Genomic DNA, 26877 nt, shown 5'->3' with positions numbered 1-26877 from the left:
ATGGATAACACAGCTTATGACAATAGAAAGTTTTGTCAGCTGGCAAATAAGTCATTCCAACATTATAGAAAAGATCAGAAAATATAGCTTCTTTAGAAAATAAATGCCTGGTGAACTTACTCTCTTAATCAGTAAGAAAGAGTATTAATACAAGAGCACATTCAAAGAAGGATAAACCGCAAACTAACTGGCCATTCAAAGATGGTAGACGAAACGAAGAGAGAGCGGGGTAGGGAAGAATTTAGATTGTTCCATGGTGATTGCAATTGAAATGTTGAAATCTTAAAGTTCGAGTCACTGTTTATTTGCAATATGTTTTCTTTGTTATTTTCTCAAATTCTTGAAAGAAATCGTTTGACTTTTGATCGATTGACCATTACAATGAAGTACAAATTCGAACTGAAAGTACTTTTGCAATTTTGTTCACGTTACCTAAGTTCTGAGTAGCAAGAGGAATACTGAATGTTGCATTTTCAAGTACTATAGTAAACCAAGCAATGAATCAACCATTTGGCACAACTTCTGCAGATCATGCATGTAACCTCCTTCGTTTTCGTACATCGTACGCTTGCACATATTTGTGTACATATTTCATTATTGTAATAGCAGCAACGATACCCATTTGTTGGTGTTGGGAATTATGCAACCGGCCAGTGTTCTATTTTTGGTGAATGTCCTATGCGACGGGATTGAAAATATTTAAAAATTCAATGGTTCATCCCTCTACTTATACTTTAGTGAGGTACATATCTAGTGCAGAGCATGGATTATAAAAAGACAATGTCAACAATGACATGGATCGTATCATTGATATCTTCGACCGTTGAAATGGCAGAGACAGCTTTTTTTTTAACGTGCTTTATGAGCTCATATAACAGCTTCATATGTAAGAATATTTTGACTTCATATGTAGGCCTATGTTAGTGCATCTTATCATCCTCCTTCCTTTTTTTGTAAAACCAAATACTTTAAATATATATTTCAGATTTTCCTTTTTTTCATTTAAACTTCGTAAGAGGGAATATGAGGCTCGTTTATGTTCTCTTATTAAAATGTCTTCTTCTTTCTGTCCACGCGGAAAATTTTTAAGGAAAAACCTAAGCCATATTAAAACTAGCTACTTCTTTCATTACCAACTACAGTTATCACAGATATATAATTGGCACCGTTACTAAAACGTGTTTATAGATTTAACTTGTCTTGACAATTTTTTTTACACTGGAAAATAATCAATAACAAAATGTTTGAAAAAAACTTGATCATTTGAGGATCGTTCCCCCTTCCGTACAAAAATTAGACCTACTGACTCAATGACTAACTGACTGATGACTCATCATTGTCTCACTGATTCGCTGGCAGGCGAACACGACGGCCGGAGTGACTGGCTACCTAACTGAATGACTACCTTTTATTTTAATACAACATTTATTTTGTAAAAACACTTACAAAAAATTACACTACTAAGCCTGCATGATTACGCGTATTATACAATATTTCCCTTACATTTACAATACTTACATATAATACTTACAATACAATACAATACAATACGATACATTATTAACATTTCGATTTGAGACTACATGATGTTAGAAACCATTTAACTAGATTAATTACAATAAATTACAGAACTTTTGCTTTACATCCTACCGAGCTCAAGTACCTTTTTCACAACATCAGTTCTACTAAACATTCCACTTCTAATAGAGACAAAACTAAAAGAAGCACCACTAACAGATACACTATTGCTACTCAAGGCTAAGAAGAAGTACGCTACCCCAAAAATGGCACATCAAGGACAAAGAATATAAAGGGCCAAGGAATATAGGGTTAAAGCAGTTTTCTTTGTAAAGGAGAACCTTGAAATCAAGTAAAATCGTCTGTTTTATCGGTTGCTGAAAGGAGAGATTAAGGAGTTATAATGACTGGAGCATTTGGTGCCACTTCTGCTGGAAAGCACTTTGCGTTCCTGTAACAATAGAAACGTGTTTTTCTATTTTCAGTCCGTCTAGTAACGTCAGATTCATTGCTTGAAAAACAACTGTGATTTAGACAAGCAGGGCTATAAAAGTTTCCTCATGTTTTCAACTTCTTTGAGCTCATTTGGGTTATACCCTTTGCCCATTTAAAATAGCCATCTTCATCAGCTAAACCAACTTTAAACCACGGTGTTACAGAAATGAGTGGCAAAAGGCAAGGTAAAAATACTTTGTTGCCGTTAATCTTCATGATCTAAATGTCTAGCTTTGTCTCCAAGGTGGATTTTTTTTTTTTTTTAACAATTTTTATTTGCATACATGACATGAGATTTACAAAACTGAGTACTATTAACATTACTTACAATACACAGAGTACTAACCACAATGACTATATCTACATTGTTAACAATACTTACTATACTTACAAAACTATAAGTGCTTACAATGTTCACACTACTTACAGGAATAACGCTATGTCTTTTAGTGAATACTTTTTCTTATTTTTACTAACAAAACATTACTTTACATCAAATACAATTTTTACAAATTTTACAGTGATTCCGTACAAAATGATCAAGCTAGAAAGCAACTGCTAAAGATTCTTACTAAATTAAAAGAAAAAAATATATATTTATATAAAGCAATTTTTAAGGAAGAAGAAATGCCCATCTAAGTCTAAAATTTGACAAACACTTATTAGCGACAGCAATCTGTTGTAGAGTCTGAATTTTATCGGAAAGTCGTAAAAGGAAGCTCTGGAAGCTCAGTACACCCCCGCCTTTGCTTGTACAGAAGATGTGGTATTTTGCTATGAGTATTGAGTAGTTTAAAGCCTGCCAATGTGAAGATTTTTCGAAAAAGCTGTAAAGTATATTACTTTGATTTAAAGAAAGCTTATCATGGGTCTTTTGTAGCCTCCAGTCTTGAAATGTATTCCAGAAGGAGTGCACTTCGGTGCAGAGGACGAACAAGTGGTATAAGGTTTGTCTGTCATTTTTGCACAGAGGACAGATGTCACTTTCGGCTATTCCATCGCGGTGTAAGCTAAATTGGGTGGGTAGTATGTTATGTATAATTTTATACTGAAACATCACTAGTTTGACCTCTTTTGTAATTTTAAACGGTAACTGGTATACTTTGTCAAGTGTTTTTTCGGTAAAGCCATGTCTCAAAATTTTATTTTGGGAGGTTGGTGGTTCAAATGTATCCATTAAGATTGACGAGTAGATAGAGCTAGTGGACAAGTTTGTCACGGAGTTTTCTTCAGCGTTGGTGTGATTCTGCAGAGTTGTTTTTTTCCACAAAGATGGAATGGCATCTAACAAACCACAAAATGTTGTAAAGGGCACCTGTAGGTTATACAAAGTCTTAAACTCAGAGTAGCTGCAGAGATTTCCGTGTCTGTTAAATAAATCACGTACGTAGACGATGTTGTTAAAAAAAACATTTTTTGTAAAAAAACGGTCTCTTATCATTTAAAATATTGCGATTGTTCCAAAGAATTTTATTTTTAAAGTCTACCTCATTTTTCTTCGACTTTTTGAAGTCATGCCAATACAGCAGAATTGAACGGTAGAAAGGGGAAAGGTTTTCCAGCGAGAGCATCTTAAGATCGTAATTGCATCTGGTTAAGAAAAAGAGGTTACCGTGTTGTTGGACCATAACATCAGGAATAATTTTCCAAGAGGAGGGTACCTCGTTTTGGATTCTTTTAATCCACGCAATTTTCAAATTTTCAAAGCTTTCTCCAAGGTGGAGTTGTTCTAAACCCTTTACAAGAGAGGATTGCCGTTTATATATATTTCTTCAGTCCCTTGCTCAGGATAAAAATAGAACCGAATCGAAGCGTCTTGTGATTCTGAATGAAGCTCTGGGTCCACTTGAATGAGTATACCCTGAAGCAAAGCACTCTCCCATTCACTGGTACAATGTTGATTTATTAGCCTATACTCGTACCATATAAATATAGGTGATAACTTATAGGGATACAACGATGCACAGTTTCAATTCAAAATTAATAACAATAACTAGATTGCCTATAGCATTGGTATAAAAGCAGGAAATCGGCAGTATATATATCAAATATTGTATGCTGTCATTTCTAGAGAGCAATAGTGAATTGTAATGTTGTTTTGGTCAAAATGAAAACGCAGATTGCAGTTTCAATTTATTTGCAAACAGTTAAAAGTAATATGAGAATTAGCGCATCCTGATTGATTGGTGATTCGCAGCGACGAAGCATAGAAAATCGCGGGAACGGGCACACTTGGCAAATGCCGGCGAATTTAATCGCAGATATCTGACATGGCAGGTATCGGCGATTTTATACGCCGATTCCTAAGATCGGCGAAAATTGCAATCGCCGCACCGGGCACAGCTGGGCGATTTTCGCCGATCGCTGCGATCAGCGTATAAAATCGCCAGGTGTGTCGCCGGCAAAGTAAAATAGCAATAATTTAAAATTATAACCAGTCCCGCCTTTGACGCAAAACAATGGCGAGTCACGCAGCGCATTAAGCGTGAATCACCTTGACCCAGATCTAACGCGTCCTTTTTACACAAAAAGGTACGCGAAAACAAGAAAAAGTAAAACTTACCCGAAATATTGACTCGTTGCCGTACTGGCACGAGTAAATAGTAAATATCTAGTCTGGACTCTTTGGAGTGAGAAGGTAATGCTGCTAATATTAATCGATAAGTTAATTTAATCTTGAGATTCGACTTCCCTTTCGACTACGGAGAATGTTCGCCTGCCAATGAACAGTATCCTGGACATAAAACCACAAAAGTTGAATTTCACAGTTTATTACCGATTGAGGAAACACTTTACTCGCTAGCAATCTGTAATACAAAATAAGTCCTTTCCCTTTTCAATACTTCTGGTCGGCTACGCGATAACTTTCGATCATTGTCAAAAGATTTCTTTCTTGATTGGATCATATTAAAATACAATTTATCGCTAGGAAACACCTATTTACTAAAGTTCACATGATAATCGCTTAGTGATCAAAGACGCGCGTTACACACTTCGTTTTTTTAAAACTATTAAATCACCATGTACCTCTGTCAGAATTGCATTGTAAACAAAATATCCGTCTAACCACAAAAAGACTTATATAAATATTAAGGACTGATCAAAAAGTATAGGGTGGGGAGGGTCGGAGCAGAGTCAGTTTTGAACCCTTAGTAAGGGGTGGGTCGTTCAGTTTTCAGCTACCCATGGGGGTGGGTCATCCTATTTTATAACAGGATAGGTACATGTGTCTGCCAACCTGCCACGGTGAGATTTCATTAGAAAAAGAAAGAAGCATTTAAGCTTTCTCTGAGAAGCTAAGTATGCGGTATATTAAGACCTGGTAGTGAAATAAATGCATCACTTTGATTACCTAAACATGGTTAAACAAAAGAGAGAAAGAGAAAAAAGGGAGAAAGCAGAGAGAGTAGCTTGACCCATGAGGATGCGGAGTGAGGGAAACTCCTCTCTGAGGATTTGCTGAGAAAGTAAGAGTTTCTGTCCTTAAACTGTACATCGAACATCGGAAACTGACAACCGAAAAAAATCAACGAAAACAAAAAAAGACAAACAAGCTTGACTTAGTGTCAACTCTCATTTAGCTTGTGAATATCCATAGGCACTGTTTCCACTAGCAAAGACACAAGTGGCTCTGAATCGAGTGTCAGCAGCTCAGAAGCAAGCGAAGCGTCAGAAGCAAGGGAGAATGTGGTCTGAAGGGAGCTGGGAGTGATACCTCCGGTAATGACAATGTCCCCCCTCGTAAAACTGGCTTAAACAGTTGGAGTGACAGTGATAGCGGTGAACCGTTAAGCGTAATTCGTCAAATTTAATTTCTCCTGAAGCGAGGCTGCTTTTGTCATACCTAACATGTGGTTTTCTTGGATTATACAACCAAACAATCCATGTTTAATAGGGGGTGGGTCAGGTAATTTTCAAACTCCATTAAGGGGTGGGTCAGTCACTTTTGTACCAAAAGGAGGGGGTGGGCCATGTTTTTTTCATCCACGACATTTCCAAATGCTCCGTCCCACCCCACCCGATACTTTTTGACCGGTCTCTTATTACACGTTTTATATGTTTCGACTATTTCTGCTGCCAGAATATTGAACGTGTTCCTTTTAAACTTTCTCACTATTACTATCTAACTCAGTTAGATACAAATAAGTGATTTGTTATTTTAAACTTTCCTCACCGACGACCAGAATAATGAATAAGTGTTGTGTGGATTTTTTCGTCCACCAAAATAATAATAGAGTGTTTTCATGGCGGCTATTTTGAAGACTCAAACAATAAAAGATATTTGCATAAAAATAAAATTTATTTCGACCGAAATGACTATTTCGCTCCTCCAACACACTCTTTACCATAATGCAATAATCATCTAGAATAATACTCGTTAAGAATTTTAAACGTTCTCAAGGAAAGAACTGAAAACTTTAAAAATTGAACCTAACGAAGAATATGGTTAATGTGGAATAAGGTGCTCTTAATTTGTAGCTGTAACTCACCTTTCAATTAGAAAAACTTTTCACCATGTCAATCAAAATATCGTAAAAATTCATCGATAGCAAAGATCGTAAAGAAACATTTTATTTTTTTAGTATTTTTTTTAAGGAGTCAAGATCATCTATTTTTTTTAGCGTCAATTTGGATTTCAAAAACGTATCTGTATTGACGGAGACATTGAAATAATGGTTCAGTTTTGTTACTGAAATAGCCCTACTGTTGCACAGAAACTAGTGTTGATTATTGATTGTGCTTGGCTATGGCTATTAACCATTTTTCACGTTCTTCCTATGTATTTAGGAGAAATCGCGAAAATTCATTAATGTTTAGTGTTCTTCCTCGGATATATCACGTAATATTTTCTTCCTCATGTTAAATCGTAAAGGTTCTTCAGCCAAACATTTGAGTAGTTTTTACCTAAACGAAGCAAAATTTCTGTTACAGTGCCCCTTTAAAATTAATCTGAGGTAAAACACATCTTAAACATATCTGATCATCTCGTCATAAGAGACTTATGCGCTATACAGATTTATAATTTATTATTATATAGGTTTGCAAAGAAAAAAGGAGAAACTTATTAGACTCTCTCCGTCTCTTTGTGTGAACGAAATAAAAGAGCATGACAACATTTAAATTAAATGTGTCATAGTGAAGTTATTATCTGACTTTCATAACTGACAATCTCGACGCAATTCGTTATTGGAAAAACAATAACCTCAACCTCACCCAGAATTTTCTGTCATTAAAATGTCTCCCCGTTTCAGGAATAATCAAATTCTAATCCCTAGACGATCTGCCAGTTTAACTATCAAAATAAAATTACCAGTTTTTATTCTCTGTAGTCTGCTTAAAAGACCCAAGGTAAATCTGATAGGATAATCTCTGAGTTACACGTTTACCATCATTAGCATAAAAGACAAAACAAGTTGTAAACAAATGTAGCCAATAACGTGAAAGAGCGGGTCGGCAAGCTTAGTTCTCACTGGGAATTTGAGAATAATATGTTATATCGTGTTTTTTTTTTTTTTTTTTTTGAGAAACGATCGTTAAGCGTCGCAAGACTTTAACTAGAATGTATGGCTACATTCACTGTTGGCAATTCTTGCCACCCAACCGTACACTCTTTGTAAATTTGACCCCCTTTTTTAAGAATATTCAGTGTATTATGATAATATTCCCACTAATAACCAAGTGCAACATGCTCTTTTGGTTATAGTATCCAGTTGTTCGTAGCTCATGTTTGATTTTATTGAATGAGACAAACTGTAACCAATGCCGAATCAGCAACGATTATCCTATACGCGTAATTTTAACTAGTAACTTCGCCCAAATATCAGCTTACATATTCTTCACAGTGTTCTCCATACATTCCCTATGGTGCTATTTGGGAGAATTTTTTTTTTTCATCAAGACAATTTTATCGTCAGTGATCATTTCCTTTATTCTCGTGGCTTGTACATTTGATCTAGCAGTGCGATTGTAAGGAGTAATCAGATGATGATCATTTATGGTGATTCCCCGTGTCTATGGTATTTTTATTGACCATACAAACATTTTTTTTTAATTTTCTGTGGTTTGGCTGCGAGAAATCATTAATTAATCAATTGGACGTGATGTTGTTTCAGCCACGAATGATTAAGCCGCAGGAGATCTAGTAGTTTAATTACCAACAATGTAAGCAAATCCTACAAGGTGTGATCGTCTAAGTCGAAAGTGTCCTTTCAGAAACCAAGTGGGAATTTAAGGTAAGTTCTGATACTCAGGAGATGTGCTGGATGTAATGCTTTTTCTTACTCGCTCACGTGACTTATCGTTTCTGGGAGCTTTGTATTTCTAGTTCATACTCCAAGTACAATTAGTAATTAAACGTGCGGCATCCGGCGAACACCTTGTTGACGCTAAGCAATACAATACAACATGAACGGTGAACAAAAAGTTCCACTGGTCACAGTATTTCTGATAACGAAGTGCGGGGTATGCTTTTATGCAATGGGAAAAACATCCAACCTAAGCAACGTGAAATAATCAACCTTTTCTCAACTGGGAACTGTTCAGCCGAATAGTCTCAACCTGAATTTTAGCTTTATTTGAACTATTACTTTATGCATGCGCTCTACTAGTTGTATGCGCACGCGGTGCCTCCATTTCAACCGCGTATTTTAACGGTTTTCTTCCTCACAGAAGAAGGGTAATATATCCGAAACGTCGTTTATTATTTTTTTTAACATTTCTGACACTTTTCGATATTTATTATACTGATGCAATCTAAATTGCTGGGAGAAGTCTCAGAACTTTGTACTTGCTCTGCGAACGTCCTTCAACAAGTTCAGAACAAATAGGTTGAATGATCGACGGTTATTTTCACTAGTGTAAAATGTATAAAACCAAACAAAAAATCGGCGCATGCAAACAGCTGTCCACAGGTACTAATTATTTTTGAACATTTGGTCCTGACGTGTTTTTAAACAAATCATTGGTCCACGTTTTTGCCAAATATATATGCCGATCGCGTGGAACTGACCAAGAAAAGCGAGGGCATTGTACAATTTCAATCGGTTTGTTATAGACAAATAGAAATGTCTCTAAACGGATGCGGGCAAGAGAACACAAAAGCTGTATCGACAATTAATTATAATGACACATGCAAATAAATTTTCGAACACTTTTCCCTCTGTAACTACCCGCATAATCGGACTAACACAACTTTGAAAAAGATGACATGAAGTCATCGAAAAATCAGTCAACATTGCTATCACTTGTTTTTTTTTTTTATATTATTATTACTTTATTTAAAATTGACATTCAATTAAACCCGCTAAAATTGCAAACTGTGGGCTTTAACACTAAGACAATTATTGGACATGGGGAAAAGCACTGTTAGCGCCGTTTTGTAGAAATAATGGAAAACCTTCCTCTAAAATGTATAGAGATAAAGGACAAACTTCTTCTTCTTAAATTTAGGAATGAGGCAAAACTCTCCTAAAAACCGTAGAAATAACAGGTAATACTCCTCTAAACTGTAAGAATTAAGGGATAATTCGCCTCCAAACTGTAGGAAAAGGGATAACTCTACTTTAAACTGTTGGTATGAGGGGTAACTCAGTCTCCTCTAAACTGTAAAAATGGGGGAAAACTCTACTCTCGATTGAAATCAATTAGAGTGATGTTTTGTGAAAGATGGAATTACCCATTATTTCATACATACTGAGATTTACAGATAGAATTGATCTGTTGAAAATCCGGTTCGGAAATTCTCGCAGCCAATGGCAACATCGAAACGACTTTCTCACACGTGGGAAATCCGTTTCGTCCAATCAGAAAGCGGCTGTCAAAACGCATCAACATTGAACACAATGAACGAATGACCGTGGTAGCTTTGGTGTAGCTTTGTCGATTTCCCTAGCTTTTTTACGACTCTAAATTTCTCGCCGCCGGGATTTCGGCTTTTCCGCAGGACATTTCTAGACGAGTTTAAAACATTCTGATAAACAACTACTGGTGGCTGAATGTTCTAGCAGTAGGTTCAAACCTCTGGCGAAGAATATATTACCGACCAAGAAAACAAAAACGCAGCGGGATGTGAAGCTACTTACTGGATTTCTGCTGGAGAAAAACGAACAAAGAAAAAAAAAAACCAGAAGAGCTAAACCGCTACGTTGGTGAATTCATTGTTAGTGTGAAAAGAAAAGATGGCCAAGACTATGAACCACCAAGCCTTCGTGGGTTGTTTTTAATTAAGTTTCAACCAGTATTCAAAAGAACGCAAGTACTCAGCGAGTATAATATTATCGAAGACATTGCGTTTGATCAAGCAAGAAAATGCCTTTACAAAAAGAATTTATTCGGAATCTCAGATGCCGAAGCTTTGCTAAACACAGTGTGGCTTTTCAATTCGGTAAATTTTGGCTTGAGAGGCTGTGAAGAACATCGGCAGATGACTTGGGGCGACGTGCAACTTCACATGGAAGCTGACGGAACTGAATACTTAGAGTATTCTGAAAGGCAAACGAAAACTAGAACAGCAGCTGAACTTCGTAATTTCAGGAGCTGTTAAACCGAAGGCTTTCGCAGCACCAAACGGTCCACCCAAAAGAGATCCAGTTGCCGTTTACAAGATTTATTCCGAAAGCGACCTGACACGATGAATAAACCTGATTCGCCATACTAATGATCTCGAAATAAATTCCACAAAAAGTCCTTCGTCAAAAAAACTGTGGTTTAAATCAAGTGCAGATGGGTCACAACAAATTCAACACTTTGATGAAAACCATGGCGGAAAAAGGAGGCCGTTCAAGTAAACGTCTGATAATCACAGCGTTCGAAAACGCATTTTTGAAATAACGTGATATTTTCGTGTACTTCCATTTCGTTTACTTTCATTATAAAAACACTTGAGAGCTATGAGTGCATGTTTACCAAACCTGTTCAGCACGGAAAAATCTCAGTATGTATAAAATAAACAAATTACAGCATGGAAAGTGCTTTGTACGGTGTTTACGCACTCCGGCGTTGTTTGGTATCAGAAATCTCAATCGTTCGCTGCGCTCACTCGTTCGATTTCTGATACGGCAACAGCTCGTGCGTAAACACCGTAAGTACGCACTTTCCATGAAGTAATCTATATTTACCAAACGGTTCTGTCACTTCGGTCAATATCTGTTTACAAAGCATTAATCGTTAATTCTTACGGTTTCTTTGGTATTTTATTACCTGAAGGTCGTATTAAAACTAAGTGACATAGGAAATTAATCCCTTTTGCTTTTGAAGATAAGAAAAATCTCGTTAAGAGAGTGAAAGAAACGCAACAGGATTTCGTGAATTTGAAAAAAAAGTGAACTGTTCCTAGCTTGACATTTTCTGCGACCTAAGATTTTAGTTAAATGGCGAAAAAGGCCTATTTATAAGGTAATTGTGTGATCTGCTGTTTGTAAGGTTTGAAAGTACTTTTTTTAATAGACGAGGATTAAACCTGTTTCAGCAAAACTTTTCCTTATTAATACGATTCTTCTTAAATAAATGTCTTCTTCTTTCTGCCCACGCAGAAATGTTTTAATGAAACGTACATCAAAGCCAAATTAAGAAAAGCTCTGCTTTAATTACCCACTACAGTTATTGTAGCTTTTAATAAGCACCGTTCCTTACGTGTCCATACCTTTGACTTGTCTCAGCAATATTTTTGTTATTAAAATTGGCAAACAATCAATTACAAAATGTTTGTGAGATTTGATCATTTGAGGATTGGCTCCCTTGCCGTACACAACTCAAAGAAATTAAGGTAAGATCTAACACAGGTATCTGCTGCGCTAGATTAATGATTTTGCTTTGTACCTCGAGCCTGTGTCTAAGGTTTCTGCGATTAATATCGTCGTATGTCTGGTTCATACAGTGTTAGAGAGCGAAAGAAAGACAACAGCATTTCGTGAATTTGGAAAAGAGTGAACTTTTGCTAGCTTGACATTTTTTGCGACTTAAGATTTCAGTTAAAGAATTCCAATGAAATGAAAATGAAAACTAATTTTCATTTTCTAATTTTAGCGATCATCATCTTCGTATATTTGTTCACGCGGTGTTAATACCATTAAAGAAATTTACAGTGCCGCATTTATCTTTGTTAACACCAAGTTAAGCGATAAACTAGGACTCACATTATTTCGGTGTAACTCAAGCTGTTAACTTACCTTACAACCGTCTACAGCAAGCATCGCGCTGGTTTAGTTGTCGTCATTTATAGTGCACCTGATAGCGGCACACGACACCCTTGTTAAAACAGGTGTACCGGTGTTAATCTGATACCAAAATTTAAAGGTGTTTGTAGTATTGTTGGTCATTCATGCGGTGTTTTGAAAAAGTCAAAGTTTCGTACAAGCCGCAATCAATTTGTTGAAAGCATGTTCATCGGATCAACATCTTGCCTCCAAGTTTACAAAGCTCTGCCAATCAACCCGAGAATCCGTTATCCGTGTATTCAAAACCAGGGAAGCCCTTTTTAAGCATTAGAAAATGCATAGGATTTGACGTGCAAAATAATTTGGCGGATAAAGGATGACTAGAGAAATTATTTTAAAAAGAGTAGATAACCCAATTTGCGAAAATACGCAGAAGTTTTAGAGATATCTACAACCTTAATGTTTGAGGTGTTCTTGTAATAAAGGACCACTGTCCTCTAAACTATAGAAATAAACTTAAGGGTTGAGAGATAACTCTCCTCTTAACTGTAGGGGTAACGGATAACACTCATCTAAGCTGTAGGGATATGATATAGTTCTAATAATGCACAAAAAGGTACGCGAAAACAAGAAAAAGTAAACGGGCCCGAAATATTGACTCGTTGCCGTACCGGCACGAGTAAATAGTTAATATCTCGTCTAGACTCTTTGGAGTTAGAAGGTAATGCTGCTAATATTAATCGATAAGTTAATTTAATCTTGAGATTCGACTTCCCTTTCGACTACTTCCCACGTAGAAAAGTTTTAATGAAACGCGTACATCAAAGACAAATTAAGAAAAGCTCTACTTTAATTACCCACTACAATTATTGTAGCTTTTAATAAGCACCGTCCGTTACGTGTCCATACCTTTGACTTGTCTCAGCAATCTTTTTGTTATTAAAATTAGAAAACAAACAATTACAAAATGTTTGTGAGATTTGATCATTTGAGGATTGGCTCCCTTGCCGTACACAACTCAAAGAAATTAAGGTAAGATCTAACACAGGTATCTGCTGCGCTAGATTAATGATTTTGCTTTGTACCTCGAGCCTGTGTCTAAGGTTTCTGCGATCATTATCGTCGTATGTCTAGTTCATACAGTGTTAGAGAGCGAAAGAAAGGCAACAGCATTTCGTGAATTTGGAAAAGAGTGAACTTTTGCTAGCTTGACATTTTTTGCGACTTAAGCTTTCAGTTAAAGAATTCCAATGAAATGAAAATGAAAACTAATTTTCATTTTCTAATTTTTGCGATTAGCATCTTTGTATATTTGTTCATACGGTGTTAATACCATTAAACACATTTACAGTGCCGCATTTATCTTTGCTAACACCAAGCTAAGCGATAAACTAAGACTCACATTATTTCGGTGTAACTCAAGCTGTTAACTTACCTTACAACCGTCTACAGCAAGCATCGCGCTGGTTTAGTTGTCGTCATTTATAGTGCACCTGATAGCGGCACACGACACACTTGTTAAAACAGGTGTACCGGTGTTAATCTGATACCAAAATTTAAAGGTGTTTGTGGTATTGTTGGTCATTCATGCGGTGTTTTGAAAAAGTCAAAGTTTCGTACAAGCCGCAATCAATTTGTTGAAAGCATGTTCATCGGATCAACATCTTCCCTCCAAGTTTACAAAGCTCTGCCGATCAACCCGAGAATCCGTTATCGTATTCAAAACCAGGGAAGCCCTTTTTAAGCGTTAAAAAGTGCATAGGTTTTGACGTGCAAAATAATTTGTCGGATAAAGGATGACAAGAGAAATTATTTCAAGATGAGTAGATAACGCAATTTGCCAAAATACGCAGTAGTTTTAGAGATATCTTAAACCTTAATGTTTAAGGTGTTCTTGTAATAAAGGATCACTGTCCTATAAACTATAGAAATAAACTTAAGGGTTGGAAGATAACCCTCCTCTTAACTGTAGGGATAACGGATAACACTCCTCTAAGCTGTAGGGATATGAGATAACTCTAATAATGCACAAAAAGGTACGCGAAAACAAGAAAAAGTAAACGGACCCGAAATATTGACTCGTTGCCGTACCGGCACGAGTAAATAGTAAAACATTATAAATACCTAGTCTAGACTCTGAGTGAGAAGGTAATGCTGCCAATATTAATCGATAAGTTAATTTAATCTTGAGATTCGACTTCCCTTTCGACTACTGCCCACGTAGAAAAGTTTTAATGAAACGTACATCAAAGCCAAATTAAGAGAAGCTCTGCTTTAATTACCCACTTGTAATTGTAATTGTAATTGTAATTATAATTGTAGCTTTGGCGTTTTATTACCTGAAGCTTGTTTAAAATAAGTGTCATGGAAAATTGATCCCTTTTTGTTTTTAAAGAGAAGAAAAATGTCGTTAAAATAGCGAAAGAAACGCAACAGGATTTCGTGACCTTGGAAAAAAAGTGAACTGTTCCTAGCTTGACATTTTCTGCGACTTAAGATTTCAGTTAAAGAATCCCAATGAAATGAAAATGAAAACTAATTTTCACCATAAAAACATTCCACTTAGCCTCACTGTCGTAGTGCGGTTCACAGCAGCTCAGAAATGGCCTATTTAGAAGGTTATTGTGCGATTTGCTGTTTGTAAGGTTTGAAAGTACTTTACTGAATAGACGAGGATTAAATCTGTTTGAGCCAAATTTCTCTTATTAAAACGATTTTTCTTTAAATAAATGTCTTCTTCTTTCTGCCCCCACGCGAAATGCTGTAAGAAAACGCACATCTAAGCCAAATTAAGAAAAGTTCTACTTTAATTACCCACTATACAATTATGGCCGAGCTTTTAATTAGCACCGTTACTTACGTATCCATAGCTTTAACTTGTGTCAGCAAAAATTTTGTTATTAAAGTTTGAAAATAATCAATTACAAAATGTTTGTGAGATTTGAACATTTGAGGATCTGTTCCCTTGTAGTACACAACTCAAAGAAGGTAAGGTCTAAGACAGGGATCTCCTAGATTAACAATTTTCCCATTGTACCTAATGTCTAAGGTTTCTGAGATTATTACGGTTTAGGGATATTTACAACCTTAATGTTTGAGGTGTTCTTGCGATAAGGGACCATTTTCCTCTTAACTATTGAAATAAACTTTACTGTTGACTGCTGGAATAGTGGATAACACTCCTCTAAGCTGTAGAGATATGGGATAACTCTAACAAGGCATGACTCCCTTCTAAACCGTAGAATAGGAGATAACTCTACTATCGTCATTTGGGAGCGACGTTTTGTAAAGACGGATTCAAGTTATCCATCACCTAACGGTTTATTTCGGTCAATATCTGTTCGCGAGGTATTAAATTCTGAAGAAATACAAACGTATATATCTAATTAAAATTGAAAAGTTCTACGTTAATTACCCACTGCAATTATTGTAGATTTCAATTAACACCGTTCCTTATGTGTCCATAGCTTTAATTTGTCTCAGAATAATTTTTTTTGTTATTAAAATTGGAAAATAATCAATTACAAAATGTTTGTGAGATTTGATCATTTGAGGATTGGTTCCCTTGCCGTGCACAACTCAGAGATTTAAGGTAAGAACTAAGACAGTGATCTGCTAGATTAATAATTTTTCATTGTACCTCATGTCTAAGGTTTCTGTGATCAGCATCTTCGTATAAGTATTTAGTTCATATAGTGTTAATACCATTAATTAGAATTGCAGTACCGCATTTAACGATGCTCACGCCAAGCGATAAAATAGGACTCCCATTATTTCGGTGTAACTCAAGTCGTCGATCTGGCATTACGGGTCGTCCATAGCAAGCATAACGCCAATTCAAACGTCGGAATATCTAGTGGCACGCGACGCACCTAAGAACTGTGCCTTCTAACAAGGAAGTATTTTTGCGCGGTTTATGACTATGCGGGAAGAGTGAATCTTAGCAAGTGACTGACTGACTCACTGACTGACTCACTGACTGACCGACTGACTAACTGACTGAAAAATTAATGTTAAAAAGGGCTCAGAGGTGAAGGTTATTAGTGTTGATACAAATCTGAATTCTAATATTTGATCTGATGTGTTTCCTGTCCAGGTGCTGTGTTTTCACCATTTACTATGAAGACTGCTTTTGTTTTCCTGACTCTTCTGATTATAAGCGCGCTTTCTGTTGAAGCGGGAAAAAAGAAGAAATGCCGATGCAATGGTAAGTGATACCCTTATTTTTATTATTTGAAATCGAAGAAAATCGCGGTTATTGCGAACCGTCAGGCTCATATCGAATCGGAAATTTGCTGTCGATAAACAAAAGTTAAGATTCCATCGGAAAGAGTCCAACTAACATTAATTTTGTGCGTGTAAAGTAGTTGTATGGCCAATAGAATAGCACAGCTTTATTGAAATCCTTTTCTCAATTGCCAATTCTGTTAGAACGTGGGGTATACAACCAAAACACTATGTTAATGTAAACAGCGAGGTGTGTGGGTAACCAAGAAAAATACTCAAAAGATATCCTCTTTGTAAAGAAGCGGGACTCATCAACAAGTACAATAGTTTTGACTGTTTCCCTAAGAGCGTCTTTCGGATGCTTAAATTATATTTACACTAACAATCATGGTTCTCTTCGTGTGGTAATTATTTCAAATAGATCACACGTTTGTTTTATTCTATTAGTCAACAAGGCTAAAATTGCAACTTTGGAGGAAGAAATGTCTGATCAGAAGAAAAAATGGACACAACAGGAAGGTAATTTATTCTTTGGTATTCAGGCGCAAGCTAAATGTTGATTAAAAATGATTATCATGGCACGTAAAAACCTTTCTTATGATACATTCCCTTGCTATGGGTAGGGGACAATTAACATATTGTTTTAAATCACATGCTTGTGTCAAATTGAATTCAGACTATCTCCTTCACTTTCTCAGAAATCAATGCGGAGACAGCAGAGAAATTGTCTAAACAGAAAGGTAATTTATTTTCCGACGAACATTATTTATGAAAAGAAAGGTAATTTATTTCCAACAAAACTGGTTTATAAGACAAATATTGACTTAGCTGCATTTGAGACTCGTATATTTGTATGCTCGTACTAGAATCTAAAAAGGTTACTATTACCCCATGTAGACAATCTCATGCTTTGAATACCCCTTTAAAATGCTTTAGCCTCTCCACCGTTTGCTTTCAGCGGAAATAGAGGCGTTGAAAATGACTGTGGAAAACCTTGCTGCACTGGTTAACGAAACTTGCCCATGCAAGCAACCGCCACCCCCAAAGGTATACTGAGGTCGGTTTGATTGTTTGTCCGCGCAACTTGAGTGTTTTCAATCTTTACTTTTCGAATTTTCAATGCATTTTTTTTTTTTTTTTTTTGTTTCTTTCCGTTCAGGCCTCTTCTTGTCAGGAACTAAAGGAAAGAGATCCGTAAGTTGACACAATTGTTAGTTTCTGTCATTTAAAATAAGTAGCAATGAAAGGCGTGCATGTCGCCTCTTCGTTTTTCCATCCTGAAGGATCGGACCTACCATGCTCTTATATTCATGTCAGATATAAGCTTTATTTTTTTTTTTTTATTTAAGTATTAATTGATAACCACTTGTTGCTGTTCTTAAAATCTCTTGTTACAAGGTCTCCTACGAACAAGTTTTGTAATTTTTTGTAATTAGTTGTGTATATAGAGTGTATGAGTAAATATTTGAAACTTTATTTGTAAATAATTGCGTAATTCAGCCTTTTGGCTGCGAAGCATTTTAATAAACTATCTATCATCTATCAAGCGATACATTTGGGTCCCGTTGGATCACATCTTGTTTTTTTTTTATTTCAGAAACGTTCGGTTTTGAGGCCTTTGATTGTCCATTAAACTACAACGAACCTAGATCACTTTACAGTCGGTTACGAAACAATACCGAAAATCATATCCATATCCACCTAACGGTAGCGTTTTTTATGAGTGTTCCAATTTGCTGGAATTCCTTGGGCATTAAACAATTCCTCGGTGAGGTGTAATATAAGAAAGACAACAGTTTGTTAAAGACAGTTGAGTGTCAATAATAGCAACTCTTCTCCTTATTATCAGTTTTGTACTGAGTAGTTTTTAAAGAAAAGTTTAAGACTGAGCATCAAATTAAACCAAAACTAAGATAACTAATCCGTTCAAGCACATAAATTGCTGTAAATAGCCGATTGAAGTTCCAACCAGACCTCGACTTTGGTTCAAGAAACCGCGCCAAGCTACGGGAAAAGCACATTGGGTTTGGTCAATAGAGCATGAGCTCATCCTCTCTTGGTTTGGCTTATAGTAGCGGGCATTTTTTTTGTGGCAATAACAGAGCACGCTAAAACACGAAGCCAGTTGAAAACAGAATTCAAGTCAGATTTTTAAGCGTTCCTCCTTTTTGCAGGCTCGCTGTGAGTGGTGTGTACAAACTGTTGGTTAATTCACAAGAGATTCCTGTTTACTGTCACATGGGAATCGATAATTGTGGTGATGGAGGATGGACGACAGCCATGAAGATTGATGGCAAAAAGGTACACCTCTCGCTATTAGCCCCCCCTCCCCCCCCCCCCCCCCCGTAACTCGGCTTTTTGGTAATAAAAGATAATTTTTTTTCTTTCCTTAATTACAGATGACCTTCCATTACGATTCCGAGTACTGGATTAACAAAGTATCCTACGGCGATGAAGGAGGGGAGACTGGGTTTGATGAAATAGAAACCAAATTGCCAACCTACTGGAGCACGCCCTTCTCCAAGATTTGCCTCGGTATGAAAGTTAACGGGTCGGACAGGTTTATTGTGATAAACAAGACGGCCAGTTCCTTGTATTCATTGATTGCTGACGGGCAATACCACGCCACCTCACTGACTCGCGACACATGGAAACTGAGTTTGGTCGGTGAACAAGCCTCCTTGCAGCTCAACTGTAACATGCAAGGGTTTAACGCTAAAATTGAAGGTGATTCTAGCGGTCCAAGAGCAAGAATCGGGATCCTTGCAAACGAGCAGGACGACTGTAGCTCCTGTGACTCCAGAATCGGTTTGGGTACTGGAGGAAAACATGACGACTCCAACACCTGTGGAAACGAGGCTGAATATGAAGGAGATAACGGAGACCAGCACATCAAAGCCATGGGGTACATCCTGGTGCAGTGAATGCTAAAGCTCACAAGCAAAGATGCCACCAAGTGTTAATTGGTATAATTAAGTGGGTTAAGGGATTGGGACTAGTAAGGGATTTGTAAGACAGAGATGAAATAAACACTTGCGTACAAGGTCAAAAAGGTTTCCTTTCTTTGATGATTTTGTCGTAGGTTAAAGCATGCCTCAATGTAAGTGAAATGCTTCTTAAGTGCTAATAGGACACCTGAGCTAAAAGCAGAGAAAGACTCTCAAAAATCATTTTCAAATGTTACCAACACCATGGGAAAAGTAGTACTTTCATCGAAATTGTTGGACTTTAGAATTTCATCCACTGACCCGTCCGGCGCAGCTTTTACATCATAATAAATAACATATTTATTTTGAACAGACACATTTGAGGATTTTATCCAATCTGCATTTTAAAATGTACACAAAAAGTACTGTTTATCAGCTTTTACTTGAAAAGGTCAACTATGATTTTTATCCATAGGCTAAAAAGCTGGCAAGCATGATCAACAACGAACAGCAACCATCTGGGAGCAAACACGTGATACAGCGCGCTCACTTTGGCCACCATTGTCAAAAAGATTTTTAGCGGTAGCTTACTTCTTTCCCAGTAACTTGATTTTATTTCTGAATAGGATAGGTGAAGTATTACCGACATTTCAGCAACAAATTGATTTTAAAAAGCCATTATGGAAAAGCTTTTGCCTATAAAAGTTGAGCATGCGTAGTTGTGCTTTGTGTCACATTCCTAACACATGAAAACGGATTTGAACCAGATGTTCTTTCTCGAAGATTTACCAGGTCTTGGGGGGGGGGGGGGGTTAACCCCATACATACGCTATAAAGGTATGTTCCGCCCCAAAGGGTATAATTTTTGAGCCGTTTTAGTCTGAAATTCGGTATAGATTTGGACCAATATGGTTTTAAATCGGGTATGGTTTCCAAGGGAAACACAACAGCCTATGAACGTATTTGTCGTGTCAACTCCAAATGAATAGTATAAAGAAAGAGACTCCAAAATCTATCACTCGAGCTGAATTTTCTTGACTTCGGTATTGATGCGAAGTTCATTATGCTACAAGCCAGGTCTGAAAACGGGTATGGAAAATGGCATATTTTGGTCTGAAATAGGGTCAGGATTTGGAGAACCGGGCGGTACACCGGCCCCTACAGAGAATTCCAAAGAGTACCGCCCTGTGCTGGGCACAATATTAGATGTTTCTTTAAATTAAATTTGCACCAAAGGATCGAGATAGAGAGATTTGCCGAGAAATGAAGCGCCTTAAAGTTTACAAAACCTTGGAAGGAACTCGAACAAACATTCGGTATACCGACTAAAGACGAGGACAAGCACTGAAACGACTGAAAACTGACGAAAACATCGTCATACTCCCCGCTGACAAAGGACGAGTGACTGTTGTTACGGACAAGACAGACTACTACGACAAAATGGACACTCTAGTTAACGACAAAGAGACATACGAAGAACTGAAACGAGACCCGACGCCATCACTTCAACGTAGACTTAACAGTAAACTACTTGACCTTAAGAAAACTGACGTTATTGACATACAACGTTACAACAGACTGCGGTACCGCGTACCGCAACCACCTAAACTCTACGGACTACCAAAACTACACAAACCTAGCATACCCATGCGACCCATAGTCTCGTTCTGTGGGTCCCCGACTTACGAACTATCCAAATACTTGACTACTATACTGAAACCGTTGACAAACGAATCCCGACACAAACTGCATTCTACCGAGACCTTTATTGACGCTATCAAGACGGTATAAATACCTGACGACTACAAACTTGTGTCTTTTGATGTGAAATCACTGTCCATCAGTATTCCACTTCAACTGGCTCTAGACTGTACTGCTACCGCCATCGAGAACTCCACGACAAAACTGCCACTGCCTACAGATGACTTAATGGACTTATTGAACCTCTGCTTAACGTCCACGTACTTCCAGTACAACGGAAAACACTACAAACAGTTACACGGAACAGCTCTGGGCTCACCATTTTCTGTTGTTGTAACAGAAATTGCCATGCAGAACATCGAGGAACAAGCCCTAGCAACCTACAAACGGACACTACCGCTCTGGTTACGGTACGTAGACGACACTTTTACAGCAGTACACAAAGACATACAGTTTACTAAGGAGATCGAAGAAAATTGTAAAATACCTTTTCTAGACTGCTTAGTTACCAGTAACAACAGCGACAACAAACTAAGTACTGCGGTTTACAGGAAACCAACACATACTGACAGACTACTGGACCAGTCATCCTACAACCCTACTTCTCACAAAGCAACGATTATACAGACCTTAACAAGGCGAGCACAACTGGTTTGTGACTCACCTGACAGACTCGCAGACGAAAACAACTACTTTGACAACGTTTTCAACTAGAACAACTATAACAAGGACTTGGTTAGACGTAACACTTACAAGAACACTGAACCTAACGTCACAAACAACGACGCGACTCCCGTAACTACTGTAACTATACCTTACGTAAGAGGCACTTCTGAGACTATCGCACGGATTCTACAACCCTACAATATCCGTGTAGCTCACAAACCTACAACCACTGACTTTACGACAACTAATGACGAAAGTAAAGGACAAAGACGAACCGAACCGCAGACAAGGAGCAGTTTACAAGATCAAATGCTGCGACTGCCAGGCCACTTATATTGGTGAGACCGGCAGAAATTTAAACGTACGACTGACTGAACACAAACGAGCAACTAGAAATGGTGGTATCAACAATCACATTGCTGAGCACCATTTACAAACGAACCACAGAATCGACTGGGACTCTGCCAAGTGCATTATAATTACCTACTGTACAGATTATAGCCTGCAAGCAAGCTCTCTTGGGGGTGGGGGGCGGGAGGGGGAAAGAGGAGAGAGCTTGCAACGATGTCTCAGGAATTTTCATTTCTGCGTTGAATTTTTCAACGCAAAATGCTGATTGGTGGATATTGAATTTGGTGCTTACGTCATTGCTCTTCGCGTACGTGGTGTTGACAACACAAAAATGGTGGCGGAGTTTTTATTTGTGAAGGTTGCGAGAATTTCTCTAAATAACTTAGGTTTTCTCTGGAATTAAAACCCGAGCAAAGTCAAGCTGCCAATGCTTTACTTCAAAGTGGCGATGTTTTTGCAGTTTTATCTACGAGATTTGGGACAAGTTTGATATTTCAACCTTTTGCATCAAACAATGTTAGTTGTTTGCCCATTGCAAAGTATCATTATCGATTGCTTGATCGCAGAAGCAAGAAGAATGGGGATGCCCGCCGCTTCGATTGCCGATATTTCAGATGGAGAGTCAAGGTCGGCCAAATTTAAGCTTTTTGTTTGGTGTTTGGCTCAGCCGATAAAAAATATGAACATCTTTCAGCTTACGCCACAAATTAAAGCTTTCTGAACACATTGACTCAATTCCGAGTGCTTCGGTACGGCGTTAACAGCGGACTGCCAGTTTTCTAGGGCAACGTTCTTTAGAAGCGCAATGATTTCCTTTTGATCTGGCACTCTCACGTCTGCTTGGTTACTCGTTCACAACATCACAAATTTCACACGAGTTGAGTGTTCCAATGAAACCACATTCTCGATATTGAGAATTGCGTCCTTGTCCTCGGAGACCCAGCTGCAAAATTGAGATCCTTCCGATTTCCTTGCACTGCTTCTTTTTCCCTGGCCGGACCGTGTCAAGTTTTTGACATTTTTTTTATGTCCAGTAGTTTTGTGGCGTTGACACTGCAGTGCAGTTGGCAAGATTCGCTTGACCCTTGGGACGACATTTGTGACCTCGACCTTTTGGTCAATCGGGTTTTAGTGTGCTCACAATTAAGTAAAATCCTTCACTAAATTTTCTGATTTTTGTGACATTCGGTAGGCATACTCGATCAGAAAAAGTATAGTTTTTGTCAGCAAGGATTCCCGTCTTTCGAGGTGTATCTGATAACATTGTACCTTTCACATGTTTGTGTACGTTTGCTATCGTTTCCGGTTTGCGCTGATTGGCCAAATTCTGACAGCTAGGACAGCAGGGAGCCGCGGGGAGTATTGAACTTTCCCTCTTTCCCCCTCCCGCCCCCCACCCCCAAGAGAGCTTGCTCGCAGGCTATACAAATTACTATCAACGACTCACTCTGGAAAGCTGGTTTACTAACTTAGAACAAACGCCACTCAACCGTTGCCTACAACTACCTGCACCATACAAACGACTTATTGACAACAACAACGAAACAGACAAACAATAGACATTTTACTAACAATAGACCCACGGACTTTTAGACTAACAAAAGACGGATCGAAACGCACCAATCACTTTTTACAGTCTTCGCAGCCAATAACATCACGGCTTACTGACAAACGACCAATAACATCTGGACTTCGTTGACCAATCAGGTTAACAACCAGAAACGTATATACCACCTACTGACGTTCCACAATTCACTTGACTCTGCAGGTGACTTCCATTCAGGTTGTCGAAACGTCAGTCAAAGTCACCACAAACAGTCTTTCTCAGGACTACACTCTAGCTATCGCAACCGGTGCATTCTCGCGTCACGTCAATAAGAGCATCTGGGTTGTCACATCTCATGTTTAAAAGGCAATCGAACATGTCAAGGAGAGACAGGTCTTCTATCATCAACTGTTTAAAGAATTCGAAAGGGCGTGTGGAAGTTTAAAAGTACACATTTTGGCCCAGTGAATAAACATTTTTGTTATATACCCAGACTTTCACTCAACAAAACGAGCACTGTTTTCCCTCAAGTCCTGATGTTTCCCGAGACAAAGTCGAGGGAAAAAAAAACTAAGTCTTTCCCGCGGAACCATACAATAACTGTATAATGTTGTTCCTTCACGGGTATACACTCGATTGCAAAAACGTTGACACCAAAAAAGCATAAAACGTGAACAATGAGACCCAACGAATTTGTGGGTAGTATTTAAGCAATAACCTCATTTACATAATCAATAATTTACCATTCTCATTCTTTGCAATAAAAAATACAGTGCCGACTTAATTCTTACGAATAATTTTCTACGAAATAATGCTTAAGTTCATTGACTGATTTGAACTTAGGCAAATCGCGAATTGTACATCACTCAAATTGGCCCCTGTTGGCCAACTTGGACACTTTAAGGAAAGCTTGGACAATTTTCATTACTCACCACGTGTAACTAATTTTGGTCATTAACCGTCGCACGAGAATAGAATATTATGCAAATAAATTTAGTACACTTATACCCATAAAGCCATTTGGTCTCATCGTTCATGGTTTATGCTTTTTAGGTGTCAACGTTTTTGCAATCGAGTGTATATTATGTACTCACAATATGACCACCTCCCAGTTGGCTTGAAAGCTCCATTGGTAGAGAACTGTACCGGCATCGCAGAGGTCATGCATGGGTTCGAATCCCATTTAAGCCTGAATTTTGTTCAGACTTTCTTTTCGCAATTGCTTAAGGTTACCCGGGACCTTCAGAGGTGTCTCGCGTTAAGCAGTGTAGTGCATCCAGTTTAAACTGTAGATACCTAAACCCCTATATCAAATTAAAGCTTATAGAGCTGAATATCAAACCATACCAAGAATTTTGAAATAAAATAAATTGTCGAATTTTTCACGACCTCTAATTGCGAGCGTCCGAATCACCTTTTTAAAGCTACAAGTCTAAGGGAATTTTGTTTTTTGCTAATTTAATTTGCTCCTCAGTTTCCTGACCCAAAGCGCTAAAAAAACGTGTCTGCGTTTTGCCATATTCAATCGCAGTGAAAAGTTATAGAGCATTTTCGAAATAGGATGAAAAAAATGTGGAGTAATCGTACAAAAATCTCTCTCGGAGAAAAAATATTTCCAAAGAAAAAATTCGCAGACACGTCTTTGTTGTTTATATGTTAAACTAGCTACTGTCCAAATTTGAAGGCTAACGAACAAATTCCTTTTGAGTTTTAGCTCTTTGAAGTGGCTCCTCCAAGTGAAAAATATATATTCGAGAAAACAGCGCTAAAAATTATGCAATTCATTTTATTTCAAAATTCTTGGTTAAGTTGAATAGCCAGCTCTATAAGCTTTAATTTGATATAAGGGTTCAGGTATGTACAGTTTAATTCGGACGCGCTACGCGAGACACCTCTGAAGGTCCCGGGTAACCTTAAGTTGCGTACTAACTGCGAGAATCTTTCTTCCATTTCAATGTTTTACTGTGCTAAAAGGGTGGAAACAATTTAATGCTAATGATAAAAACCATAAACATAAATATATAATATCAATAGTTATCTTATACAGTTTTCTTCTTATTTATTGGATTTCATTACCTCACACAGGAGCCCGCTCATTCTAGTAATTATAATAATAAAATAAGAAGAAAAAAAAAACAATAAAAGGCAATATATCCAAACGGGCAAGCGCGAACGAGACGTACCATAAGGACCCATGCAAGGTGCCGCCCGAATAGATAGTTACACAATAATTATTATACATAAATACAAAAACAATAAAAATAAAAAAAGCAATAAAAGGTGTAATACCCTAAGGGGAAAGCAGGAACCGGAGACCATTAGGACTCATGTTGCAAGGTGCCGCCCAAATAGGTAGTTACACAATCATGATCATGGCAGCATATATGTTTATCGAAAGGAAAAAAATTAAGGGTGCGCTATGAGTGGTGGCATACCGACGATCTTAAAAGTGACCAAGTACACGGGCGTTCCGCATCAAATTGTTTTACATCAAAAGCTTTGGGTGTAAAATCAAGAATTGATTTCTTTTTAATATCGAAAGAGCTGAAAATGTATGTTAAAACAGTGGACATGCAGGCTTCAGTCGCTCCAGATCACAAAACAATCTACATGTCACTCCATCAGCCTAAAATCACCTCAAGGGGGGCCTGGATTTGGAAAATTCAATAACACATTGCTGGATGACAAGGGATACGTTAAAGTATTCGAAAGATATACCCGCAAAAAAAAAGTGAAAGAAAACGGTTATTTGGGAAAATGTTAAAAATTGGAGATCAGATCACTCACCATTGTGTTCAGAAAAGGAAAGTGTAAATTATTAATAAATATGCGAAAATCTGAAGTTAGTAAACTATCAGATGATTTAGACGTGAAAATTGGCGAATGCAATAACCTTCAAAACATCGGGCACGATATATGAAGACTTAAAAAAGGAATTCCAAATATTAACGCCGTATACGAACACAAACGAAAAGCGGCAATGTTTCGGTCCAAATATCGATGGCTAGAAAAAGGAGAACGTCCAACTTCTTATTTCTTCAATCTGGAGAAATTAAATTAAAACAAGAAGACAATTCCTGGGCTTGAATTGGAAAACAGAGAATTTATATACAACGAGAAAAAGATAAAAGTTTTCTATAGACCTTTACACACCAAAAATATCAGAAACGCAGTCTGAGTTTGATCACTTCGTCACTTTTCATTACTTTTCAGTATCAAATCTTCAATCACTGAATGATGAACGCCATAAACTGAAAGGAATCCTAACCTTTGATGGACGTAAAGAAACTCT

General features: G+C 37.6%; 2 protein-coding genes across 5 annotated transcripts in view; one reads left to right on the top strand and one right to left on the bottom strand.

Annotated features, from left to right (window-relative positions):
• LOC146454321 (putative skeletal organic matrix protein 5) overlaps positions 1 to 19432 on the top strand; it is a 36357-nt gene extending 16925 nt beyond the window's left edge. Inside the window, exons 1-8 of one of the 4 annotated variants that reach the window (XM_085095615.1) lie at positions 8191 to 8246; positions 16264 to 16374; positions 16842 to 16913; positions 17093 to 17134; positions 17353 to 17441; positions 17554 to 17588; positions 18569 to 18695; positions 18794 to 19432. In XM_085095615.1, the coding sequence (XP_084951741.1) occupies positions 16287 to 16374; positions 16842 to 16913; positions 17093 to 17134; positions 17353 to 17441; positions 17554 to 17588; positions 18569 to 18695; positions 18794 to 19318 (978 nt within the window). In that variant the 5' untranslated portion in view covers positions 8191 to 8246; positions 16264 to 16286 and the 3' untranslated portion in view covers positions 19319 to 19432. Of the gene's footprint in view, positions 1 to 8190; positions 8247 to 12518; positions 13200 to 16263; positions 16375 to 16841; positions 16914 to 17092; positions 17135 to 17352; positions 17442 to 17553; positions 17589 to 18568; positions 18696 to 18793 lie in introns of those variants that run through there. The other 3 variants (XM_085095614.1, XM_085095616.1, XM_085095617.1) reach the window with 3 other exon arrangements.
• Positions 1 to 26877, bottom strand: part of LOC146454320 (uncharacterized) — a 91069-nt gene that overhangs the window by 59809 nt on the left and 4383 nt on the right. The window lies entirely within an intron of this gene.

This window comes from Pavona decussata, unplaced genomic scaffold, assembly GCF_977016875.1.
Source record: "Pavona decussata unplaced genomic scaffold, jaPavDecu1.1 SCAFFOLD_303, whole genome shotgun sequence".
NCBI classification, from domain to species: Eukaryota; Metazoa; Cnidaria; class Anthozoa; order Scleractinia; family Agariciidae; genus Pavona; species Pavona decussata.
The sequence above is the reverse complement of the archived record's forward strand: the minus strand, read 5'-3'. Positions and strand labels throughout refer to the sequence as shown.